The sequence below is a fragment of the Numida meleagris genome, chromosome 11 (genome assembly GCF_002078875.1).
Source record: "Numida meleagris isolate 19003 breed g44 Domestic line chromosome 11, NumMel1.0, whole genome shotgun sequence".
Classification (NCBI taxonomy): Eukaryota; Metazoa; Chordata; class Aves; order Galliformes; family Numididae; genus Numida; species Numida meleagris.
In genome coordinates, this window is record NC_034419.1 from 8892401 (window position 1) to 8912791 (window position 20391).

The 20391-nt window shown below is 53.1% G+C and overlaps 1 protein-coding gene across 1 annotated transcript in view; it reads left to right on the forward strand.

The window, feature by feature from the left end:
- Positions 3460-20391, forward strand: part of NCKIPSD (NCK interacting protein with SH3 domain) — a 35090-nt gene continuing 18158 nt past the window's right edge. Inside the window, exons 1-4 of the mRNA XM_021409472.1 lie at positions 3460-3726; positions 14440-14552; positions 15250-15451; positions 18763-18850. Of these exons, the coding sequence (XP_021265147.1) occupies positions 3556-3726; positions 14440-14552; positions 15250-15451; positions 18763-18850 (574 nt within the window). The 5' untranslated portion in view covers positions 3460-3555. The remainder of the gene's footprint in view (positions 3727-14439; positions 14553-15249; positions 15452-18762; positions 18851-20391) is intronic.

A 20391-nucleotide genomic window follows, 5' to 3' on the forward strand; every position in this document is an offset into this window, starting at 1 on the left:
GCCTCCAGAACAAGCCCTCTTTGTTCTGCTGCTCGGGCTGGGAGCTGCTGGGAACAGTGTGAGCGTGGCCCTGGGCTGCTCCCAGACCCCCTTGGTGCCACAGCAGGGACAGGGGCAGCTGTGTGTGTGTGTGTGTGTGTGTGTGCGCGCAAGGACAGCAGTACCACTCAGGTGCGGTCAGTGTGTGCTGGGCAGAGTGCAGGGCAGCAGACCTTGCTTCTGCTCTATGGGTTCTTCTGCTCGTTCTGCCCAGCGCAGGGCAGTGGGCTGGGAGAGCAGGAACAGCACTGCCCTTTATTTCAGTTGCTTTAAAGGACCAAGGTCGGGCTGTTGGAAGGCGTCTCCCGCGCCTGTGTGTTGATTTAAGCCCTTGAGTATCCTCAAGGGTTAACATGGGGGTAACTGGGACAGCGTGTCCCTCTGAATGAAATATTATCCCACAAAGTTCAAGAGTGGGGCTGTTTTTCTTCCGTGCTGCTCTGTGCAGATTCCTCGGAGCAGTTCCTCGTGTTCGTAGAAAGGCGGTTACGTGAAGTGGGGCTCCCGTGGGACTCTGGGCACAGGGTTGCATGCAGGTTGCAGAACTCCCTGGAGCAAGGCAACATTGGGTGCATGTCCCCTGCTGCTTGGGTGCTCTTAGCTCCCCCAGCTCTGCTTCCCCCCACTTCTTCCTGATGTTTGAGGGGCACACTTTTCCTGCTGGCCTCACCAAGCTCCTCAATTCCCGACTCATGCAGTGGCTTTGTGGGGCCTTGCAGGCAGCAGTGCTCGGAGCAGGGCCCCTGCTGTGCCCTGCACAATGTAGGGAGCACTCCTCATGGCAATGGGTCACCTTGAGCCCCAGATCTGGGACAGGCTGCAGGGAATCCCCACGGGCTGCCTGGATGGAGAAGGAACGCACTCCTCCAGTGGTGGGCACAGGACCTTGAGCTGCGCTGGGGAGCCCGAGCAGGGGGACCTGCAGCATCTAGGTGTGGTTTCTAACAGAGCTGGGTTGGAGTTTATGTAACTGGGCGATGACAAAGCAAGGGGACAGGGAGCAGTGCTCTGGGATGGAGCTGCCTTCCCTGAATTGTATGGAAATGAGGGTGTGCCTGTGGCCTCCCCAGCTCGTGGCATGCAGAGCCCATAGCACGCCAAGCACCCTGCCGTGGGCTGCCCCCAGCCGTGCCCCCCGCCAGCTCCAGCTAGGCCTCAGGCCTTGTCCCACAGCCGCTTCCCCTCCTTGGGCGCAGCTCCACAGGGCTGTTGTTGTTCCTCCACGCAGAGCAGGCCACGAGGCTCCCCCCACCCTCCCCTCTGTCTCGGCCGTTTCTAGGAACTGCAGCTGTTGACAGCAGCTGGATGTTCCTTCCCCGCGCCGAAGGAGGGGCTCTGGGCCTGGGCCAGGCTGTCCATAGGCGCCATGCATGCCTTGCACTAAGCTGAGCCCAGGAGGCAGCACAGCTCTGCATTGCTGTCTCTCCCAGCTGCTGGAGGAGCTGGCGGCCGTACCTCCCCAGATCGGGGTGCATGCTGCCGTGACACCCGGGTAGCGCAGAGGCACTGCTGCTACATTCCTGCACCCCAGCCCGGGCCATGTCACGGCCTTGCCTGCTGCTCAGTTCCAGAGCCCCTCTGACTTTTCACCCAGAGAGGGCTCTCTTCTGCACAATAATATTTGCACGCCTAAAAGTAGCAGGATCGATCACAGTGCTGTTTTGCAACCTGTTGACGAGCGGGCAGTGCGGGATTATATAAGTGTACACAGCGCTGGCACCGCTGTGCCTCAATCATATGAGGGCTATTGTGTAATGCTTCCTATCACTGGCATCGTACAATGCGGGGTCACTGGGTACTGCTGCGGCCCCACTGCAGCCCCACACCATGCGGGGCCTGGGAGCTGGTGATGGCCTCCAGGGGGGCTGGATGTGCAAGGATGTAGCATAGCCCGTGGGGAAACGAGCTCGTCGCCTTCAGACCCTGCAGCACGGGGCTGTGGTGTTGGGTTTTGAGGGCAATGGATGGAGGTGCCGTTATCTGAGGTCTGAAGTTCGCCTTCAGAAGTCACCCACACATGACGCAGTCTCCCCACCCAGGCCAAGATAAATTACATGCAGCTTGTAATTAAGAGCCATTTCCTAATCAGCAGCTGCTCGTGGTGAGCTCTGAGCACTCATTGCCCCTCACACACCACAGGCATAGGGGCTCATCCTCACCCCCTGCATTGTGGTTTGGCTACCGTCACCCAACACCTGCTCCAGCTGTGCTTGCCATGTGGACAAATCCTCATGCTCCTACCTAGGGGAGAAGTAGACCTGGCCACCCTAACACGCTCGCTACTGCCCCTTGGGTTGGTGGCACAGGGTCTACATGCTGATAGGTCCATCCCGTGCCCAACCCGTGGGGTGCTGTGCTATGCACCGTGGGGGTAGTGCCATATGGGACACCGAGCCCTCCTGGACGCACTCAGAAAACACATTTGACATTGTGCAGAGCAAGGAAACCTCACCCTGGGATACAAGCTAATCTCAGCGGAAACACAAACCCGTTTCTGTTCCAAGCACCAATCCCCGTTTTTTCTGCTCCCTGCACTGGCACCAGCCTCTTCCCACCACCCCTGCTCCTGGCATGAGTGCCTGCACGCCCCACGGGGACAAGGACATATGTCCTTTAGGGGCCAGAGCCCCGCCCCATCGGCGAGGTGCTGCTTCCCCGCTGTCGTCAATACCCCCCACCTCTGAGCACGAGGAGCAGAGCATCGCCCCGCAGACGGACACTTGTGGGTGCCAGAAGGAAAGAGCAGAGCACAGCACGGCGGCACAGAGAGCTGCAGCGCAGCCGCGGCCATTCGCGGGGCATTGGTGCCCTCTGCTGAGCAGGAGCCCGGCGGGGAGCACTGCACCCTGCACTCTGCTCCTTGCACTCTGCGCTCTCATACCGAATCTTGCAACCTGCGTCTTTCGTTTTGCAGCCTTGCACTTAGCGCCCTGCATCTCGCACGCTGAGAGCTGCAAATTGCATCCCTGCATCCCACTCCCTGTATCCCCACATCCCTGCAACCCCACAACTCTGCATCTCGAGTTCCTGCCTCTCCACATCCCTGTACACGGCAAACTCCGTTTTCATCCCTACCCCTTGGCAGCCCCGCATCCCTGCACCCCCAAATCCCGCATCCTCGCTTCCTCGCAGCGTTCTCACATCCCTGCAGCCCCCGCTGTGGCACATCTGTACCCCTGTACCTGCAGCCCCACACCCCCCCGTGCTCCACATCCCCTGCACGTGTCTGCAGCCCCGCATCTTGCAGCCCCGCACCCCCACCTCCCAGCGCCCACGTTTGTGTACCCTGCATCCCCACGACCCCCAGCGCCGCACAACGTCCCCGCTCCCAGCAGTTCCCCGCCACGCCGACAGAGGGCGCTGCGGCGAAGCACGGCGAGGGGCGTGGTCTAGTCGGGGGCGTGGCCCGACGAATGGGGCGTGGCAAAGGGGGGCGCGTCGGCGCGGTGACGCAAGGGGGCGTGTCTCGGCGCGGCGGCACGGGCGAGCGGCGCGGAGCGTAGCGGTGCTGCAGTGATGTACCGGGCCCTGTACAGCTTCCGCTCGGCCGAGCCCAACTCGCTGCCGTTCGCCGCCGGGGAGACGTTCCTGCTGCTGGAGCGCAGCAACCAGCACTGGTGGCTCGTCACGCGGGCCGGCTCCGGGGAGACGGGCTACGCGCCGGCCTCCTACCTCCAGCGGCTGCAGGTGGGCCGGGAGCGGCGGGCCCCGGGGGGGTGACGCGGTCGCGGCGTGCGGAGGACTGTGCGTCCGGGCGCGGGGATCTACGCGCGTGTTGCACGCGGGCGTGTCGGCGCCGGGGTGGGTGCGGTAACGGAACGCTCCGGCTCCGCGTGCCCGTGGTGCCGCTGAGGTGGTGCTCACGCGGTGATGCCGCCCGGCGTGGGTGCGCGCTGTGCGGGCGGTGGCAGCGGGCCGAGCGGACGGGCCCAGGGCAGCGGCTCGTTCTGCTGCCAGGGGGCACAGCTTGTGTCTGAGTAAGCCCTTAAGCAGTTTACAGGCGCTGTTCAGTTACAGGGCAAAGACCTCATTAAAACGTTGGGTTTAAAGCCCCACGGTGGCACTGCTCCAGGCTGCTGCTCTTGCAGCCCCCGCTCCGGTGCCCGTCGGGCACGATGTGACGCCTGCTGGTAGGCAGCAGCCTTCTCCCCTGCAGCTTTCTGGAGCAGCCCTCCTGCACCGCCCCGCCGTGCTCGCTCTGGTTTCAAAATCTTCCAGGAAAAGCATTTTGCTTTTGAACTTGTGTTTGTCGTTCATGTTGTGTTTTGCTGTAGCCCCAAAGTGCTCGGGGGTCACTTGCCATCTGCTGTGGGTGACCCCAACAGTCTGTTGGTCACCCACTGGCGCTGAAGTAGAGCTGCTCACAACCCTGTAACGCTCAGGGTTCAGCTGCAGCTTCCCCAGTGCTCTTGGAGCTGGTGGCAGGAAACGGATGAGCCTTTCCTGCAGCCTCTCATCTTCATTTGGTGGTGAAGTTTCTGGAGCCAGAACTCTCCTAGTGGTGCATGAGGCAGTGGGACCCAAGCTGCTGTCCTGCAGCTGGTGGTGCTCCAGCTGCGTGATTCTGACGAGCTGAAGTCAACCTGCATGGCAGTGAGGCCCTGCTCGGGAGAGAGCATCCTCTGTCTGAGCTGGCTTGTGGCCATCCACTGAGTGTCAGCCTCCTGACCAGCCTCAGCTTTAAAAGGGCACTGGTACCAATTAGTAACAGTCCTTTGCAAGGCAGTGAGTTCCACCGCAATCGCAACAGGGAAAACTCAGCTCCTGATTAGCAAGGCGAGCGAGTGGCCAACAGGAGTCACCATTGTAAAGCAAGGCATGGCTGTCAGCAGTGCGTCACGTTCCAGGTGAGCGCTGGCAGCAGCTCTGAGCCCTCGCAGTGATGCTCGGGGAGAGCACGGGGCTGCTTTCCTGGTGCCACCCACTGCTGGGAGCGTCAGCTTCCTTCTGATTTGCAGGTTTGCGCTGTCTTCAGGCTGCACTGGCTCAGGCTGTGTTCCCCATGTCAGCAGAGGTGTTAACATTGCTTGGTGAGGAGGGGAATGGTAGCTCTGACCGTTCTGGTGAGAACATGGACACGGCTGAGAGCACAGCGAGCACTTTAAGGATGCCTCTGGTTGCTCTATCTTTTTCTGCAGGAACAAACAGGCATGTGATAAAAATAAGACTGCTTCACGCAGCCTAGCAACAACTTAGAATTCTCCTGCAGCATAAGCAAATGCATGGAGGCACAGCACAGGTAATCCTGGTTGGATAGGCACAGGGATGGTGTTTCAACCCTCAGCTGAAGAGAGGAGAGGGTTTTGGGAAGGAGTGAAGCGTGAGCTCCCTTAGCTTGCAGGAAGCCCCTTCATCCTGATGCATTTTGTAGTACTGACACACGCTCTGGACTAACGTGGCTGCTTTTCTACCAGGGTAGCAAACGGATCAGTTCAGCAGCACGTCCTGGAGCTGGTGTTGACGTGGGATGGGTCAGAACGTGAGCAGAAGACGGGTGTGGGCTGTGGCCCGAATCACCATGTGCCATCAGCTCCAGATCTGCCACAGCTTGTAATGGGCGTGAGAGCTTATTCAGAGTGCTTGCACAGATCCTGAATAAGCACTTAGACTAAAAATAAAGTTTTATTTTGGAGAATAAGCAGCTGGTAGTGCTTTGCAGCTGAGACTGCGCTTCTCAATGCATGTAAGGAGTTGAAAGAATGAGGCATTTTTCTCCAGGCTGCTGCAGTAACAGAGATACTATCGTAGCAGAGCTGCTAATGCTTTGAGATGAAGTTTCATTCTTGAGACTAAATGGCGCAGTCAGGGGAAATTAACCATTTCTAATTACTGCAGCTAAAGGTTGGACATCTTAGCCAGAAGTTGTGCAATCTTTCACAGCTCTGAACGATTAAAGTAGAAATGCACTAACGGTCTTCAGCTTTTGTTTTTGCTTGGTCAGGTATCTTCGGGGGACCATGAGGATCTGTTCTTCTCCTTCAAGATACTTTGATTAAAAATAATTAAGTGCTGTTGTATCAGATAAAAATAATTTGGGGCCTGAACTCCCACATCTGAACAGATCTGTGCCTGTTGGTCCCACTGCTCGTGGTGGCCCTGGCAGGCTCTGGGGTGCCCCTGTGGCTCTCCTTTAGGGTGCAGACTTTAAACCCATTGCAGGGTCTGTTCAAAAGGGCTGAGCCTCGTGGACAGAAAATACAGACATCCTTCCTGTCGCCACATTTGCGGGAGGAACGTCAACGCTGAAATTTGGTAAATGCTGATTGGAGATGACCGATCTCGCTGTTAGCCCATGGGGAAGGAAAGAGCACTGACAAGCAGGAAAAAGGAGTTTGTATTGCTTTTCCTTGGAGGAAAATGTGCTGGTGTGAATGACTGTGGAAAAACAACATACAGATGGGTGAGGGGCTGTCCTTGCTGTAGAATAGTAACCTCTGTGCTCAGTGCACGCCAGGAAAGGCTTTGATGGGAGCAGACAGTATCATGATTGTTGGCTGACCTAAGAAGATTCCCTGCAAGGTCTGGGGCACATTAATTCCTGTGGGGAAAGTCAAATCCCTTGTAAACAGTATTTACATCTCTCAGTAGCTGAAACATTGAAAACAGCTGAATCTCTCTGTTAAGGTCATTAAGAGAGCTCTTTGGAACAGAAACAACCTCCTCTTTTTCTTCCTGTACTTGTATAGCTCAGATGTATGTAAAAATAAACTGCATTTTTAAGAACATCCCAGTTACACTCCCTCACAAAGGAGTTAAACTTTGTCATCCCCTTTCAAGATTATGCATGCAGCACGAGCTGCCAGTCCGGGCCTTGGAAAGATGATAAATTCCAGCAGGGAGAGAATTTCATAAGGAAAGAAGAGCCAGCAGCCTTCATGTGCAACTGTAGCATTAGATAGTCTGTAAGAAAATTAAACTTATCAGATGCTCATGCCCTTCGTGGTCAATGCTACAACCAAAATGTTATAAGCCATGGATTCTGATGGAGCTCTGTGTGCAGGTGGGTTAGGAGATAGGCTGCAGCTCACGCTTGTTGCTCTGTTGCTGAGCCTGTGTGTGCAGATTGCTTTGTTGCATTTGCAGCTAGCTTGTGCTTACATCTGAAGGGAAGGAGCCACTTTCAAGTCCGGCTGTGTGCTGGGGATCACACAGCTGTGCCACAAGGCCTGCTAGGAATGATTGAACGGGATGGATGCTGGAGTGCTCCCAAATGTGCAAGGAGCAGCTTGGTCCGTGCCCTGCGGCAGAGAGGAGTGGTGCCTGCGTATTGCTGGGCCCCAGTGCCCGGCTTCGTGTAGAAGACAGTTAGTTCTGTGCCGCAGAGCAGCTCCCACTGAGGGAGGCATGAAGGGTTTGAGGCCCACGGCCTCGCTGGGGAGAGGAGTGTGGGGGAGCAAGGCTTCAGGTGTGCAGCAGGCAGCTTCTTGGGTGTGGGTTGTTGCCTTTTGTTGTGGCTAGATGGGGTCTTACACGCCATGCCTTCCTGCACAGACTGCTCAGCTGAAGCTCGTGTGTGTGAAGCAGTCTGTGAGACGCTGGCTTCTGTGCCTGCGACCTGGAAACGCCAACGTGCACTGATACTGGGGTTTGTTCGGCTGCTCAGGAGGTTTAATTTGAAAAAAGAGAAAGCTGTCAGTGTGTGCTAGATATTTCCAGGCTGTGGATCATGTCTTGCTAAATCACCAGTTCCACGTTCAGATTAGATCTCTTCTAAATAATAGCTATTAATTATTTCTTGGTTTGTTTGTTTTTTTTTCCAGTACAAGTGAGATAGTGCATTGCAAGACAAAAATCTGAGAGCAAGCCCCAGCTCCTGAGCTTGTCTTGTATTAGCTAAAAATGAAGGGATGAAGGTGTGGTAAGGCCTCTAAAACAGTGACCCTCCTTTGGGGGAGGAGGGGTGGAAGGGTCCTGAGTGCTGTCCTGGCCTCGTGTTTGCTCGATGTCGCCCAGCTCTGCCTGTCCTGCCCTGCAGGCCTGTGCTCAGCCCCATGCCACAAACAGGAGATCCAAATTGCTGTTGACGGATTTTCAAGGTTGGGGACTCTCTGTCAGTTGAGTTCAGTGCAGTGTCTGTGTGCCACAACGAGTGTGCTCCTGGAAAAAACAGATGGCTGCCTGAAGAGATCAAGCCGAAGCTCCCCGCCAAGCAGACAAATGCAAACCTCGGTGGCCTTGCAGTCTCCTGTGGTGACAGCTCCATTTTGGGTGAGCTCAGTGAGTTCTGCACCCGATGAGGCTGCTCACAGATGGCCTTTTTCCATCCGTTCCTGCGGAAAGGATGTGTGTTTGCGGAGGAAAGAAGGGGTAACATGATGTGACCATCCAAGATCAGGTATGTTAGGCCCTGTTCGTGGGTCACACTGAGTCTCACGGGGCCGCAGTGCCCTCCTTTCAGCCCCGTTCCTAGGGGAGCAGTGATGGGTTACCGCTGTCCTTGGATGGAGTTCTGGCTCACTGTATGCCATCAGCACTCATGTACCAGGGAAGCCTACCCTTCTTAGCATGTGTAAGGAATAATTGCATGAAAACCCAGTACATTAAGTAGGAGTAACGAGCGGGGAAGTTCTTTACCTACTAAACATATAAGCTTAGGGATCTCCCTGAGCCTTGCAGAGTCAGTGTTTGTAGCTGAAGGTGCTTCCATGGGACATTGTGTCCCCTGAAGTGCTGTTGTTCTAAGTAACAAAGTTTTGTCTGCAGTAGAATCACCTCTGTTGATTTCGACTAAAAAATGTGTCCCCTTTAATGGCTTTTGGACTTGATTTAGAGCATGCCTTTGTCAGCTCGATGACAAGAGGGAACTGCATCACTGAAGTAACTGTGAAGTTATTATTAAAAGGCCTGTACAGTAGAGTTCTTTACATCAGGGATGGAAGCAAGCCATCCATTTTTGGGAAGCATAATTTTGTCTGTGGCCTTGGGCTGCTAGAAGCCTTGCCCTTGTGATATGGTCCAGCATCTGAGACTTCTGCGTGCATGAACCACGTTTCAGCTGGCTGTATTCTTGAGCTTCTTATTCTTGAGATCTGAATCAGAAGTTTAAGATCTCAAGGTAATATTGAGCTCTGATCATTTCAGAGGCTTTTAAACACAATAATATGATTTTGATGTCTGAGCAAAACATTCTCCCAACAAAAGCACTGTTGGCAATGGTTGGTCTTGTGTTGAGTTGTAGAGGGACGCCGACCCTCTACCAGCTGGGCCATGTGGTATACAGAATCATCTAGGTTGGAGAAGATGTTCAAGATCATTGGGTCCAACCATCAGCCTGATCTGCAGAATCCCATCTCTGAACCCTGCATGAGCATGGAAGGGCTGTCAGCTCCACCTGTAGGAATTTAGAAGGCAAAAAAGGGAAAGAACCACCATGAGCTGTCCCAGCCACACACCTCGAGTGCTGCTGTAGCCCCATGCTGGCTCTGGGGCAGCTTTCACCCCTTCTCTGCCCCACGGTGATCTTGTGCGCTGGAGGATTCTCCGCTGGGCCCCTTTGTTCTGATGGGGCTGAGCTCAGCCCTGTCCATCTCCTATCCCCTGAGATTTGTCTCGCTTTGAGTGGGCGTGAAAGTCTCTCTGGAATATGTTCGTTTTAATTTGTCCTTGCGCTGCTGAGCAAGATGGAAACTGATGAGGGTGAATGGGGCATGCAAAAAGGTGGATGTGAGAAATCAATGCTGTAATAAGGCAAATGAGCTGGGGCGAAAGTTTTGTACGTGAGAAGTGAGCAGTCCAACAAATCTAGGTTTCTCTTGTTCACTGCCTTGGGCAGCGAGGAAAACAAGATTATGGCTGTTCTGCTGCCTTTAGCACGATGTCCTAAGAGGACAGTCCCTTCCTGTCCAATTTCTTCATGTTTTCTGGGGAGCCTGTGCCATTCTAAGCTGCAAAAGGAGATGGGATTATAACTTGCAGCTCGAGCAGTAGGCTATTTTTTTCCTGCAGATAGTGTGGGCGCTAATGAATTGCTTTTCTTCCGTGACCCACCTCTTGCTTTGCTGTGGGTGAAGTGTCAGCAAATCCAGCTGAACTCTTTAATCTCTGGGGGGGGGGGAACAACTTTAAGCAATCCCCGTATCTGCTCTTGAGCTGAATTTGGCGATAACAGTAAGCTAGCCTCATTCCAGTGATAAACACAGCTCAACTTGCAATTCTCAAGATACTTTTGTAGGTCAGCGTGGAAACTGTCGCTGTGTCTTCAGTTTGCAGCCCATAGAAATCGTGCATTGTCCACCCCCACCATCTGCCAGTCAAAAAGCAACTCACAAGGCCACAGGGTCTTTACAGTTCTGGTGGTTGGTTTTTTTTGTTTGTTTGTTTGTTTTGGCTTGTGCTCTGCCTTTATGATCATGCCCATAGCAGTTCTAGATGTGAGATGCAGCTGCAGATCTCCATGGTGTCTTCATTCTCTCTTAGCAAGAGTTAACATTAGCTTTATCATTGTCCCAGGATAGCTCAATTGTGTTGACTCCCTGAATTTGCTGTGTGTCTCAGCAGAAGCATCCGCTTTACCAGGAATAAATATGCTTGCAGCAGCAGCTCTTAACAAATAAGCACATTGGCAGGCCTGGGAATTTTTTCTGAGGCCAATTAGCATGATCTACCCCTTGACAACGCAGCCTGTGTTGTGTATTTCAGCCCTGCTGGTGCCTCTTCCCTTGCTGTCCTGCACCTGCACCCTCCACAGTCTTTAAATGGCTCTGGGCGTCAGTAGAAGCATCGTACAGAAATGATTTTTTTTGGAGTTATCTACTTTGGAGAGACTTTGTAAGCATGTTTGCTGAAATGCCATTAGCAGGAGAAGTTCTCAAGGATCTCCTTTTCCCTTCGCTCCATCCTTGCTGGCGCCGCAATTGAATGCCAGTGGAGGAGGCAGCGACGTGCATGGCTTCCCAGGCTTGTTTCTGCTGGGCTCCACCTTTACCCCTTGTTTAAGCAACAGCCAGCAAACGTGATCAGCTGCAAAGGGTGTTTCTGTGGTTAGGTTTTCAGCTTGCATCCATGTTTTTGCTGATTCCATCAAAACACATACGGGCTGAGATGTGCAGTCTGGCCTGGGCATCTCCAGCACTCTGGGAAGTTCGAAATTAAGCATGACCAAAAACGTAATGAATGTAGATTTTTCTTAATGTGCTTAGGATAACTGCATGCGAGTCAGCTGGGAGCTGTACTGAGTCTCACTGAGAAGTGAGGGGCATCCAGAATGTTGGTTTGGGGCTACTAATACGTCGGGAATCCTCAAATAGCTTCTTGCACATCACTGCAGTGAGTATACCCTGTTCTTAACCCTGAGCCTTCTACAGTATGGAGACTATCTGCAGTTTCCTTTTCAGTATAGATGTTAGCTCTAAAATACGTGTGTGTACATTTTTTTTTGGTTCCCCCTGCACAGATGCAGTGACCATTACTTGATTGTGCCTGATGCTGACTTGTCTTGCAAACTGTGTACCAAAAGGATGCTGAGCAGCCAAACCTTAAAGCCAGGCCCTCTGTCTGCCAGCTATTTACTTGGGACAGACAGACAGACGTCCCCTGGAGAGCTGGTAACACTAAGAGCTCTGCTCCCCAGAGGAGCCAGCGCTGGCTGCAGCCCTGTTGGAGTTTGGTGGCTGTGACCCCTCTGCTGCCCATAGGACTTGGTGTATTCCGAGTGCCGCTCATGCCTGCACTGCCCTGCCCTGGTTAGCACATCTCTTGCCAGGAGCTCTGGCTCCTGTGTTAGCAGGATTTACACAACGGAAGCCCTTTCCCCAGCTCTCCTTTCTCCTCATTTCTCATTTGTGCACGCTGTCTGCTCAAGCAGCTGCTGTCAGCGGGAGCGCACGGGCTGTCTGCGGGCCGGCTCTTTGTCAGCAGGGCTCAGCCATGTCTTTGTTTGCTCACTGCTCGGCAGAGATGCTGCAGGTTGGTTAGGGGCCTTGCTCATCCTCTTTGCTCAGCAGCCAGGGCAGTTGCCCATTGTTCCTAATGCATTTTTATGGTGTGTATTTAAGTGCTGCAAGGCATAGTTTCCTTGTACCGATGGGAGTAAGTGAATGCCTGTCTCTTGGCTGACAACCCAGGGACTGAAACGTTCTGACTGGGGCTGCAAAAAGGGGAAGAGAAAGCATCTGAATTTCCAAAAGCAAACCAAACGGGCTGAGTTCAGTTATTTTTGCATGAGCTGCCTGGTTCGGAAGGGGGAAACTCGTATCTGTACATCACTGTGCCGTGGAGCTGTAGAACAAAGGCCAGCTGGCTTTTTGTAAGTGACTGCAGTGATCATTTAAATCTGGAAGGATTACAGCGTGCAGACAGCCGGGCGGTGACTGGGGATGGACTGCGTGTGACCTCAGAGGTGGTGCTGGTCTCTGGTGTGAGCAGCAGGGAGCCAGCCTGTGCCTGTGTGCACCAGCGGGATGACACCCCAGAACCAGCAGTGTCAGTGCAGCTGTGTGAAAACGGAGTCATCACCGGAGACAAAACTTTGTCTGTCCTCTGTCGTGGTGTTGTGAGAGCATGACATGGTGGTGCAGCCTGCAGCCCTGCTTGGGTGCTGCCATGTGTCCTTGGCTCAGCGTGCAGCCTGTGCTGCATTCATGGGCTGCTTGCACGGATGCGTGGTCTTGCACACGCGGCGCGGCTCAGCCTGTCTGCGCTGGTGCAGCAGCCAACATGTTTGTCTGGAAAATGCCTTTCGGAAAGGTGTGATTATTCTGGGCTACTGGGCAAGCTCTTCTGTGTGACTGCATTTAAACAACGCTGGCACTGAGCGGGGTGGTATCTGCAGAGAAATGCAGGCAATGAGGGAGGTGCCACGCGGGACAGAAGGAAATTGGCAGGTGGCCCCAAGGAGGTCCTCTGTTTGCTCATGTTATTAGCAAGGAGAGAGGAAATAATGATTTATTGATGCTTCTGTAATTCTCCTCTGCTGGGCTATGAAGGGAGAAATTTGGTTTTCTTTCTGATATTCTGGGGTCTAATTGAGATGTAAGGGCCGCCTGGAGGGCAGCAAGTCTGCAGGGCTGTGGGTGCCCCTGTGTCTCAGCTGTGAGCGAGCTGAGGATCTGCCATCTGCACAGCTCAGCGAGCAGCAACTTAATGCTGTGCTTTGATTCAAACCCTTCTGCCAGGGCTGTGTTAATAGAGGGTTGGGTGGGAAAACACAGGGAAGAGCGTGGCAGCAAAAAGCTGGTTGTCACAGTGCTGTTCCATCAGTGTAAGAATGCCATGCTGTGTAGAAAGGAAGCAGTGCCTGCGGGTTGCTGTGGTGCAGTGGGACAGCAGTGTTATGGCATGGCAAGCACTACCAGCACATGAGCAGGGCTCACATAGACCGTGGGGATGGCAGTGTGAAAGGTGGAATAACATCCTTACTACAGAGCTGTGGGTGCCCCATCCCTGGAGGTGCTCAAGGGCAGGCTGGATGGAGCCCTGGGCAGCCTGAGCTGGTGGGGAGCAACCAGCCTGGGGTGGGGGGGGCTGGTGGGGGCTGGAGCTGGATGAGCTTTCAGGTCCTTTCCAACCCAAGCTGTTTTGTGGTTGTAGGAATGTGGCCTTCCCTTCCAATGAAATCATACAGCTGCATTCTGAGTGCTGGGTTTGGCCTTGATCTGATACCTTTGTGAATTTGGTGCAGGTATTTTAACAGACTTGCTTTTATTTTCTGAAGTTTTCCCCTGTTGCTTTCTCTTTTTTTAGTCTGTCTTTCTTAGGAAAACAAACCAACCAAAATACCTCCTAGATTTTTCACGCTCAAAGCTGAGCATTGCAGAGGGCTCCCATCCCCACCTTGTGTGCATTTCTTTCCCACCGTCTGCAGTTGCTGTTAATTCACATTTGGGTTAGTAATTAATCGGGGAATAAATAATGCATTGCAGGTTATCAGAACATGCCGGTGCTGGAGGGCAGCACTCCTGGCCCTGACAGGGAGGGGCTTCATTCTGCTGCTCTGCATCCCCCAAAGGCTGATTTAGGTGCATCCTTGATGAGATTGCAGGGGTCCCAGGTGTGGAAAGCTGCTTCTTCCCATGCCCCTTCACCACAGCTCTTCCCAGCTTCCTGCCATGTGTTGGGTATTTCTTGTTTGAAGGCTGGCGTGTATCTCAGCTGAGCTGGCTGGCAGAGGATTAAGTGTTGCTATGACAGTTTGGGTGTGGGGATTTGGAAAAGCCACCAAGTTGCAAAACAAGCATCAGGAAGAAAACAAGCAAAAATGCAAGCGCAGAGCAAGGCGACTCTGAAGGGCACCAGATTTCAGGGCTGTGATGTTTGTGGCTGCGTGCCTGCCCTGGGGCAGGGCGTTGAGAGCAGCGGGAGCTGGGCTGCACTGCCGTCCCTCCTGCTGTAAGCTCTGACAGTGCACAAGTTCAAGTCCCAGCTGAAGCAGCAGGCTAACAGGTGGGATGTTGCATCTCTCAGGTGCTGGAGCAGGATGTGGTCCTCCAGTCCATCGACCGCGCCATCGAGGCTGTGCACAATGCCGCCATGAAGAACGGAGGGAAATACAACCTGGAGCAGAGGGATGTCCTGCAGTGAGTGCCGCGGTGCTGGCGGGGAGTGGGAGGTGTGACAGGAGGGCATGGGCTGTTCCTGGGGTGGAGTTGGCCGTCACCAATGTGATTCCCTGTGCTGCAAAGTGCTGTGCTTTCCAGTGCTTTTGCTGATAGCTGCTGGGGCTCCGTTCCCCCATGTTGAGTATGGTGGTGCTTCGGTCCTGCCACTCTCTGCGTATAAAGGAAGAAGAGGCTATAGGCTTAGAGGAGAAATCCAGAACCTCTCTGTCTGTTTTCTCCTCTCTGCCGGCCAGGAACTGCAGTGGTGGTTGGCTTTGTGGCACAGGGCCCTTAAACCGTTCTCAAATAATTGCTTGTGAGGAGAATTTTATTTTTTTTCCTCCTCTGACACCTCGCCCCCTGCACTGAGGCATGCTGGTTTAATCTCAGCTGAACAGTGATTCTAAAGTGCAGGCAATTTCTGGAGCTTGCAATGCAATATGTGGCTCTCCCTTGAGGAAGAGACATTTTTCTCCCATGAAGCAATGAATAAATCATGGGCTTCTCGCAAAGCCTCTTCCTTCCTCCCCTCGAAGTGCTTCCTTAGTTGTTAATGAAACTGGCATCAGCGTTCGGAGTAATATAACCCATTCCGGTATACGTAACCCCAGAGCAATATATCATGTCACCCCCTTCCTTCAGCTTTGCTGTTCCTGAAGTCATCGTTCCTTTTCAGAAAACTGATCCATCACCGGAAGGAGACCGTGTCCCGCAAGAGTCACTCTCCCACCCCGCAGGGGATGGTTATGACGCAGTCCTCCAGCGACCACCACCTGGATGCAGCACGGCAGCCCAACGGCGTGTGCCGGACGGGGTACGAGCGGCACCACAGTCTCCCAAACACAGAGTTCGAGGAGGAGGATGAGGGCCCCTATCAGGTAACGGCAGCTGGGTGCCTTTAAATTCCTCCTTCAGTGGGATAATGCTGCTTGGCTTGTTGAATAAGATGCCTTTGTGGGTGAAGTCTCAGACCAAGTGTTGTGTTGCTTGCCTGGGGCTGTTGCAGCGTGTCCCTGGGTGCAGTAAGCTGATCCCGTGCTCTGCCCATGAAGCCCGGCACTGTCCCTCTGTCTTTTACTCTTGTAATCACTTCTGGGATCCTTGAGGGTCCAAGACCTTATAGTGCAAGCTCTGCTCTAGATTGAGTGCCTGTTTCCTGAGGACTTTCTAAAAGAGTTGTGAGCTCCCCAGAGAACTCTTTGCAAAATAACACTGATGTGAGCCGCAGAGCTTCCTCCGCGTACTCAGCACTGCTTTGTTTTCCCCTCGTTAAATCTGCACAGCGATATCTTTGGTTCTTAAGTGTTTATCTGCTGTGGGTGCCAATGTTTACTGCTTAAATCACGAAGAAACAAAGACCCTGCTTTGTCTGAATGCTGCTTGTCATGATAAATTGAAGGTAGGATGCGGGGAGTATGATTTATATGTAAAAAAGCAAACTGCCATAAGCATTATACAATTCCAAGGTTACTGCATGGCGTCGGCGAGGCTTCAGCAAAGTGGCCAAGGACAAGGACGGATGCAGCAGTTGTTCAGGGAGAGTGATGTGGCCGATTATGCCATGTGGGTACAGCTGTGTTTTAGGGGTAAAGGCTAAGCAGGACTGAGCACAGAGATTTTTTTTCTCCTATAGATGAGCATGTACACTGTAGTTTGTCTTCATCTCCACGTGATTATCTGAGATAGGCAGTGCTTATAAGGCACTGATATGCTGTCACTGCAGCAGATGAGGCTGCTTTTGCACGTAAAGAATTGCAAGTACCCGGAGTGGAAAGGTAGCTCTGGCTCATGTGGGATGCAGCAATCCCTACAAACTCCATTTTTCTTAGTATTAGTTTTCTTCTCTGGGCAACCAAACCAGCTCCATTCTCAAGGCTCTACATTATAAGCTCAGGAAATGGAGCACCTGAAGGCCCATTCACCACACTGATTTCCCATCTCTGTCTGGTCTGTGCTTTGGTTGCTTGCCAAAAAGGAGCAGGATGGACTCTCTGGGTAACAGAGCTGTTTCTGTCTGATGGCACCAAGGAGGCAGCCAAGAAGATTCCAAAGCTTTGCCCTGTGCTGAAAGCGCTTGTTGAGGTTATAGCTGCTCAGCAGAGGGGGTTCCTGTATGCTTTGGAAATAGGAAATGGAGGAAACATCACTGCTTTCTTCCACTATGTCTAGTTGTGCAGCTGTCTGAGAGACCTGCTGAAAATTACATTTTCTCAGCAACTGCAGAAAAGCAGAAGTCAGGACTTGCTTTCCACTGGATGCATTTTATGTTTGCATATAGAAAACACGAACAGAATTTGAAGTGCAAATTTCCTCTTGGTAGCTTTGTTCCCTGGAGGCTGAACTGGCTGAAATGCATGGAGGTGGCACCATGCTGAGTCTCTGCTCCTTCCCCACAGCAGCACAGGATGGAAGATGCTTCCTCCATTCTCTCCTCCTTCCCTTGGGGTTTTGATGCTGCCCATCTGCTGCTCAAACCCGCTCTGGAGCATGGGACCAGAGAAGGGATAGTCATCTTTCACCCCGATGGCTGGTGGCAAAATGCACTTGATGCTTCGCATTCCTCCCATGGCTTCTGGGGCTGTCTGCACAGGGCTGGAGGGCTGCCTGCGTGAGGCTATGCAGGGCTCTGCACTAACATTAGTTCTGCATCTATTAATTTACACATGAATCTGTAATAGTTGTGTTAAACTCGCGTGGTAAATTTGGAAAGGAGAATGAAGCCCTGGAAATACTCCAAAATGTCCCAGCCCTAGCAGCCTCCAAATAATGTCACACCACTGCTTTGAACTCCACGCCTGCCTGCTAAATCCTGCTGCTGCTGTAATTGTGGCTGTGCCATGCCAAGCAGCCCCGACTCGAGTTGTTATCTGCTGCTTCGCCTTTAGCACAGCTGAGTGCGCCGCGTGTTGGAGTGACCCTCCAGCTCTGCACTGTTTGGTCCCTCCTCATCTGCTTTGGTGCTCTCAGCTGTGCGGGCTCTTTTTGGACCAGTGTGGGTCATTTTTAAAGGGCAGGCACCTACTTTGTGGATTCCAGCCAGTTCTGGATGCACATATCACGTAGCATTCCCGCAGATAAGGGCGGGAGATGGATTGACAATAACAGCAGGGCTTAGCCTGGGTGTTTGCAGCAGTATGTCATTGTACTCGGGGCTAAAGGCTCTTGGAAAGGAGGGACCTGCTGTGTGACACTAAGTACACTTTTCCTTCCCATTGTTCTGGAGCTATTCAAAGTAGACACTTCTCAGGACCCTGTCACCATCTCTTGCTGCAGGACGGGCAGTGCTGCCTTGCGCACCTGGGCTGTGCTGCACTGCTCTCTCTGCCCAGCTCACAGGAAAACTCTTCCAGGGCTAGAGAAACCTAGAAAATCATCACCGTGTCATGGTCCAAATGCCTCTGTAGCAGAGTCCAGCTGGTGCCAGCCTGGGCTGTCGGGGACGTTCAGCCATCACCTCCTTCCCCTTCCCATTCAGAGCCGAGTGGTTTTGTTGCAGGCTGCAACTGTAGTACTCCATAAAAACAGAGGCATGTTGCGGGCAGCCAGCTGCTGAAACAGCAGTCCCATGAGACCCAGAACCTTGTCTCCTGACCCATTGCGATGGGATATTGATGCAGCGTGCTCCTTAGTCCTCCTGTGGGTTTTGCTATAGGTCGTGTGGAATTGCACAGAGGGTCTACCCTATTTTCTCCCTCCTGCATGAGCAGGAATAGCGATGAGAGTGTGGAAAAGGCATTTACACATTGCCAGTCCTTGGCTTTGTCTTTCTGCAAGGGTATTTGTGGCTGATGTAATGGATCTCTCCAGAAGAGTGCCTAAATACGCGCTCTGTTTGCAGCCTCTGTGGAGCTATTGAGAGTAATGTAAAGCCATAGTGAGTGTGTGGGATTGCGCGGGGAAGAAAGGAGGAGTAAATGCTTGACAGGTCTACACGACATGTGCTGTGTGCTGCTGAACGCAGCAATTAAACAAGGGCTGCTCCTCCTGTCACAGGGAGGGGATGGAGCGGGTGTGAGTCCTGCTTTGTTCTTCTAGGAAGCTGCCTATTAATAATCCGTCCTCCTGAGAAAACTTCCCAGAACGATGAGAGAGATGTAAGGGCAGATTTACGCACGCAAGGAAGGTGGTTTCATAACAGAATGTCTTTATTGCCTGCCTCCACTGATTGCTGTGCAACCTCTCCTTGCAGATCCCGCCGCAGCCCCGACGTGCCGCTCCCATCACTCCCCCTCCTCCCGAGAAACGCAAGAACACACAGATGGCTGCGTCCCTTAAAAGTAAGGGCAACCTGCGTGGTCATGGGTGAGAAACCTTTGTGGTCCTGCCACTGCAAGGGCCCTGGCAGCCTGGCACAGCCGTCCAGGTATGGCTGGCATCCTCCTGCCTGGGAACGCAGCGCAGGCTTGCTGCCTGCTGGCCTGGCTCACTTGGCCAATGCAGGAGCGGTGGGGCTGTTTCTTCCGTAGCACTGTGGAGCTCTCCCAGACAGGCAGGGGACTTTATTGGGGCTGTGCTAAGTGCACTGCTTCACCAGGGGGAGCTCACTGGCAGTGCTTCTGGGACAGGCTCAGATCTGCTTTGGGTTCCCACTCCATCATGCACTTTCTTTGTACAGTGGTCAAATGAGGTTTCCACAAAATCAGTTGGTCTCTATATGAAGCAGAAGTAATGCCAAGGGCACAGCTGTGTGTGTGTGCCTACAGAGCCTCTGAGCAGGGCAGCACCACGGGGCCAGTGCAGGAGCTTCTCCATTCTCAGCACATTGGGGCTGGAGGGGAAACAAGCAGTCATGCTGCTGACTTGCTGCCAGCCTGCCCACCTGCTCTCCTGTGCCATGATGGATATGTGGCTGATGACACGTGGCCTATGTCAAGCTCACCTGTGTTCCCCTGTGAGAAGTAGGGTGGATTTGTTGAGTTGTTCGTAGGTGATGGAAACCTGCTGCTGGCACCAGCTCCCTGAATGGTACTGAGCCATTTTCACTGTGGCAGTGGGAATTCACAAAGGCCAGTTCACTTGAACTCATTCTCTTGATTTAATGAAATGTGGTGAGGAGGAAGGAAAAAGAGAGATGCTGAACCCCTGTGGGAGGGAGGGGGCCTTTCTGCACAGCTCGTGCTTGCTGTGAGATGGAGCCCTCCTCCCAGTGGACTCCAGAAACGGCCTGGGGGCAGCAAGGAGTTGGGGAGCTGCAGGACGGATTGCACAGTGGGAGACACATGATAGGTGCTCTGTGTGGCTGTCCTGCCGGTCACTCACTTGGTGTCAGGGAAGGACGCGTGGCCCAAAGGCAAGGGGAGCTTCGTGGGGACAAGTAGTTGTATCAAAAACAAACAAAAAACCTACCAACAAACCCAAACCAGACCCTGCAAGGCTGCAGGAATACTTGGGCAGAGTGAAGCTGCCTTCCCTGAGAGCTGAGCTCCCTGTCATGTGTGCTCCACCAGAGCCACCATCAGCTGTTCGCTCCAAGTTCTAGGTGAAGACATCCCAACGTCTGCCCAAGTAGATGTCGATTTTCACAGTTAGGGAAGGGCTCAGTTACATTTCTGCCCCTAGAAGCTGCTGGGCAAAGTTTGGTGCAAGTATATATTAGACTGGATGCTGGGAAAGAAAAGTCTTCATGTGTCTTTGGTTGGCTGTAGTGGATTTTTTTCTAGGAAGTTCAAACAGCTAGAGTGAGGCAATGCTGGAGAAGTGTGTAGAAGTAGAGCAGAAAATGTGGTGGCTTGTGATAGCAGCACGTGCCAGTGGGGCTGTGGGGTTGTGAGCAAATGCTCAGGAGTGCTGAGAGGGAGGGACTACAAATGCATGTCAG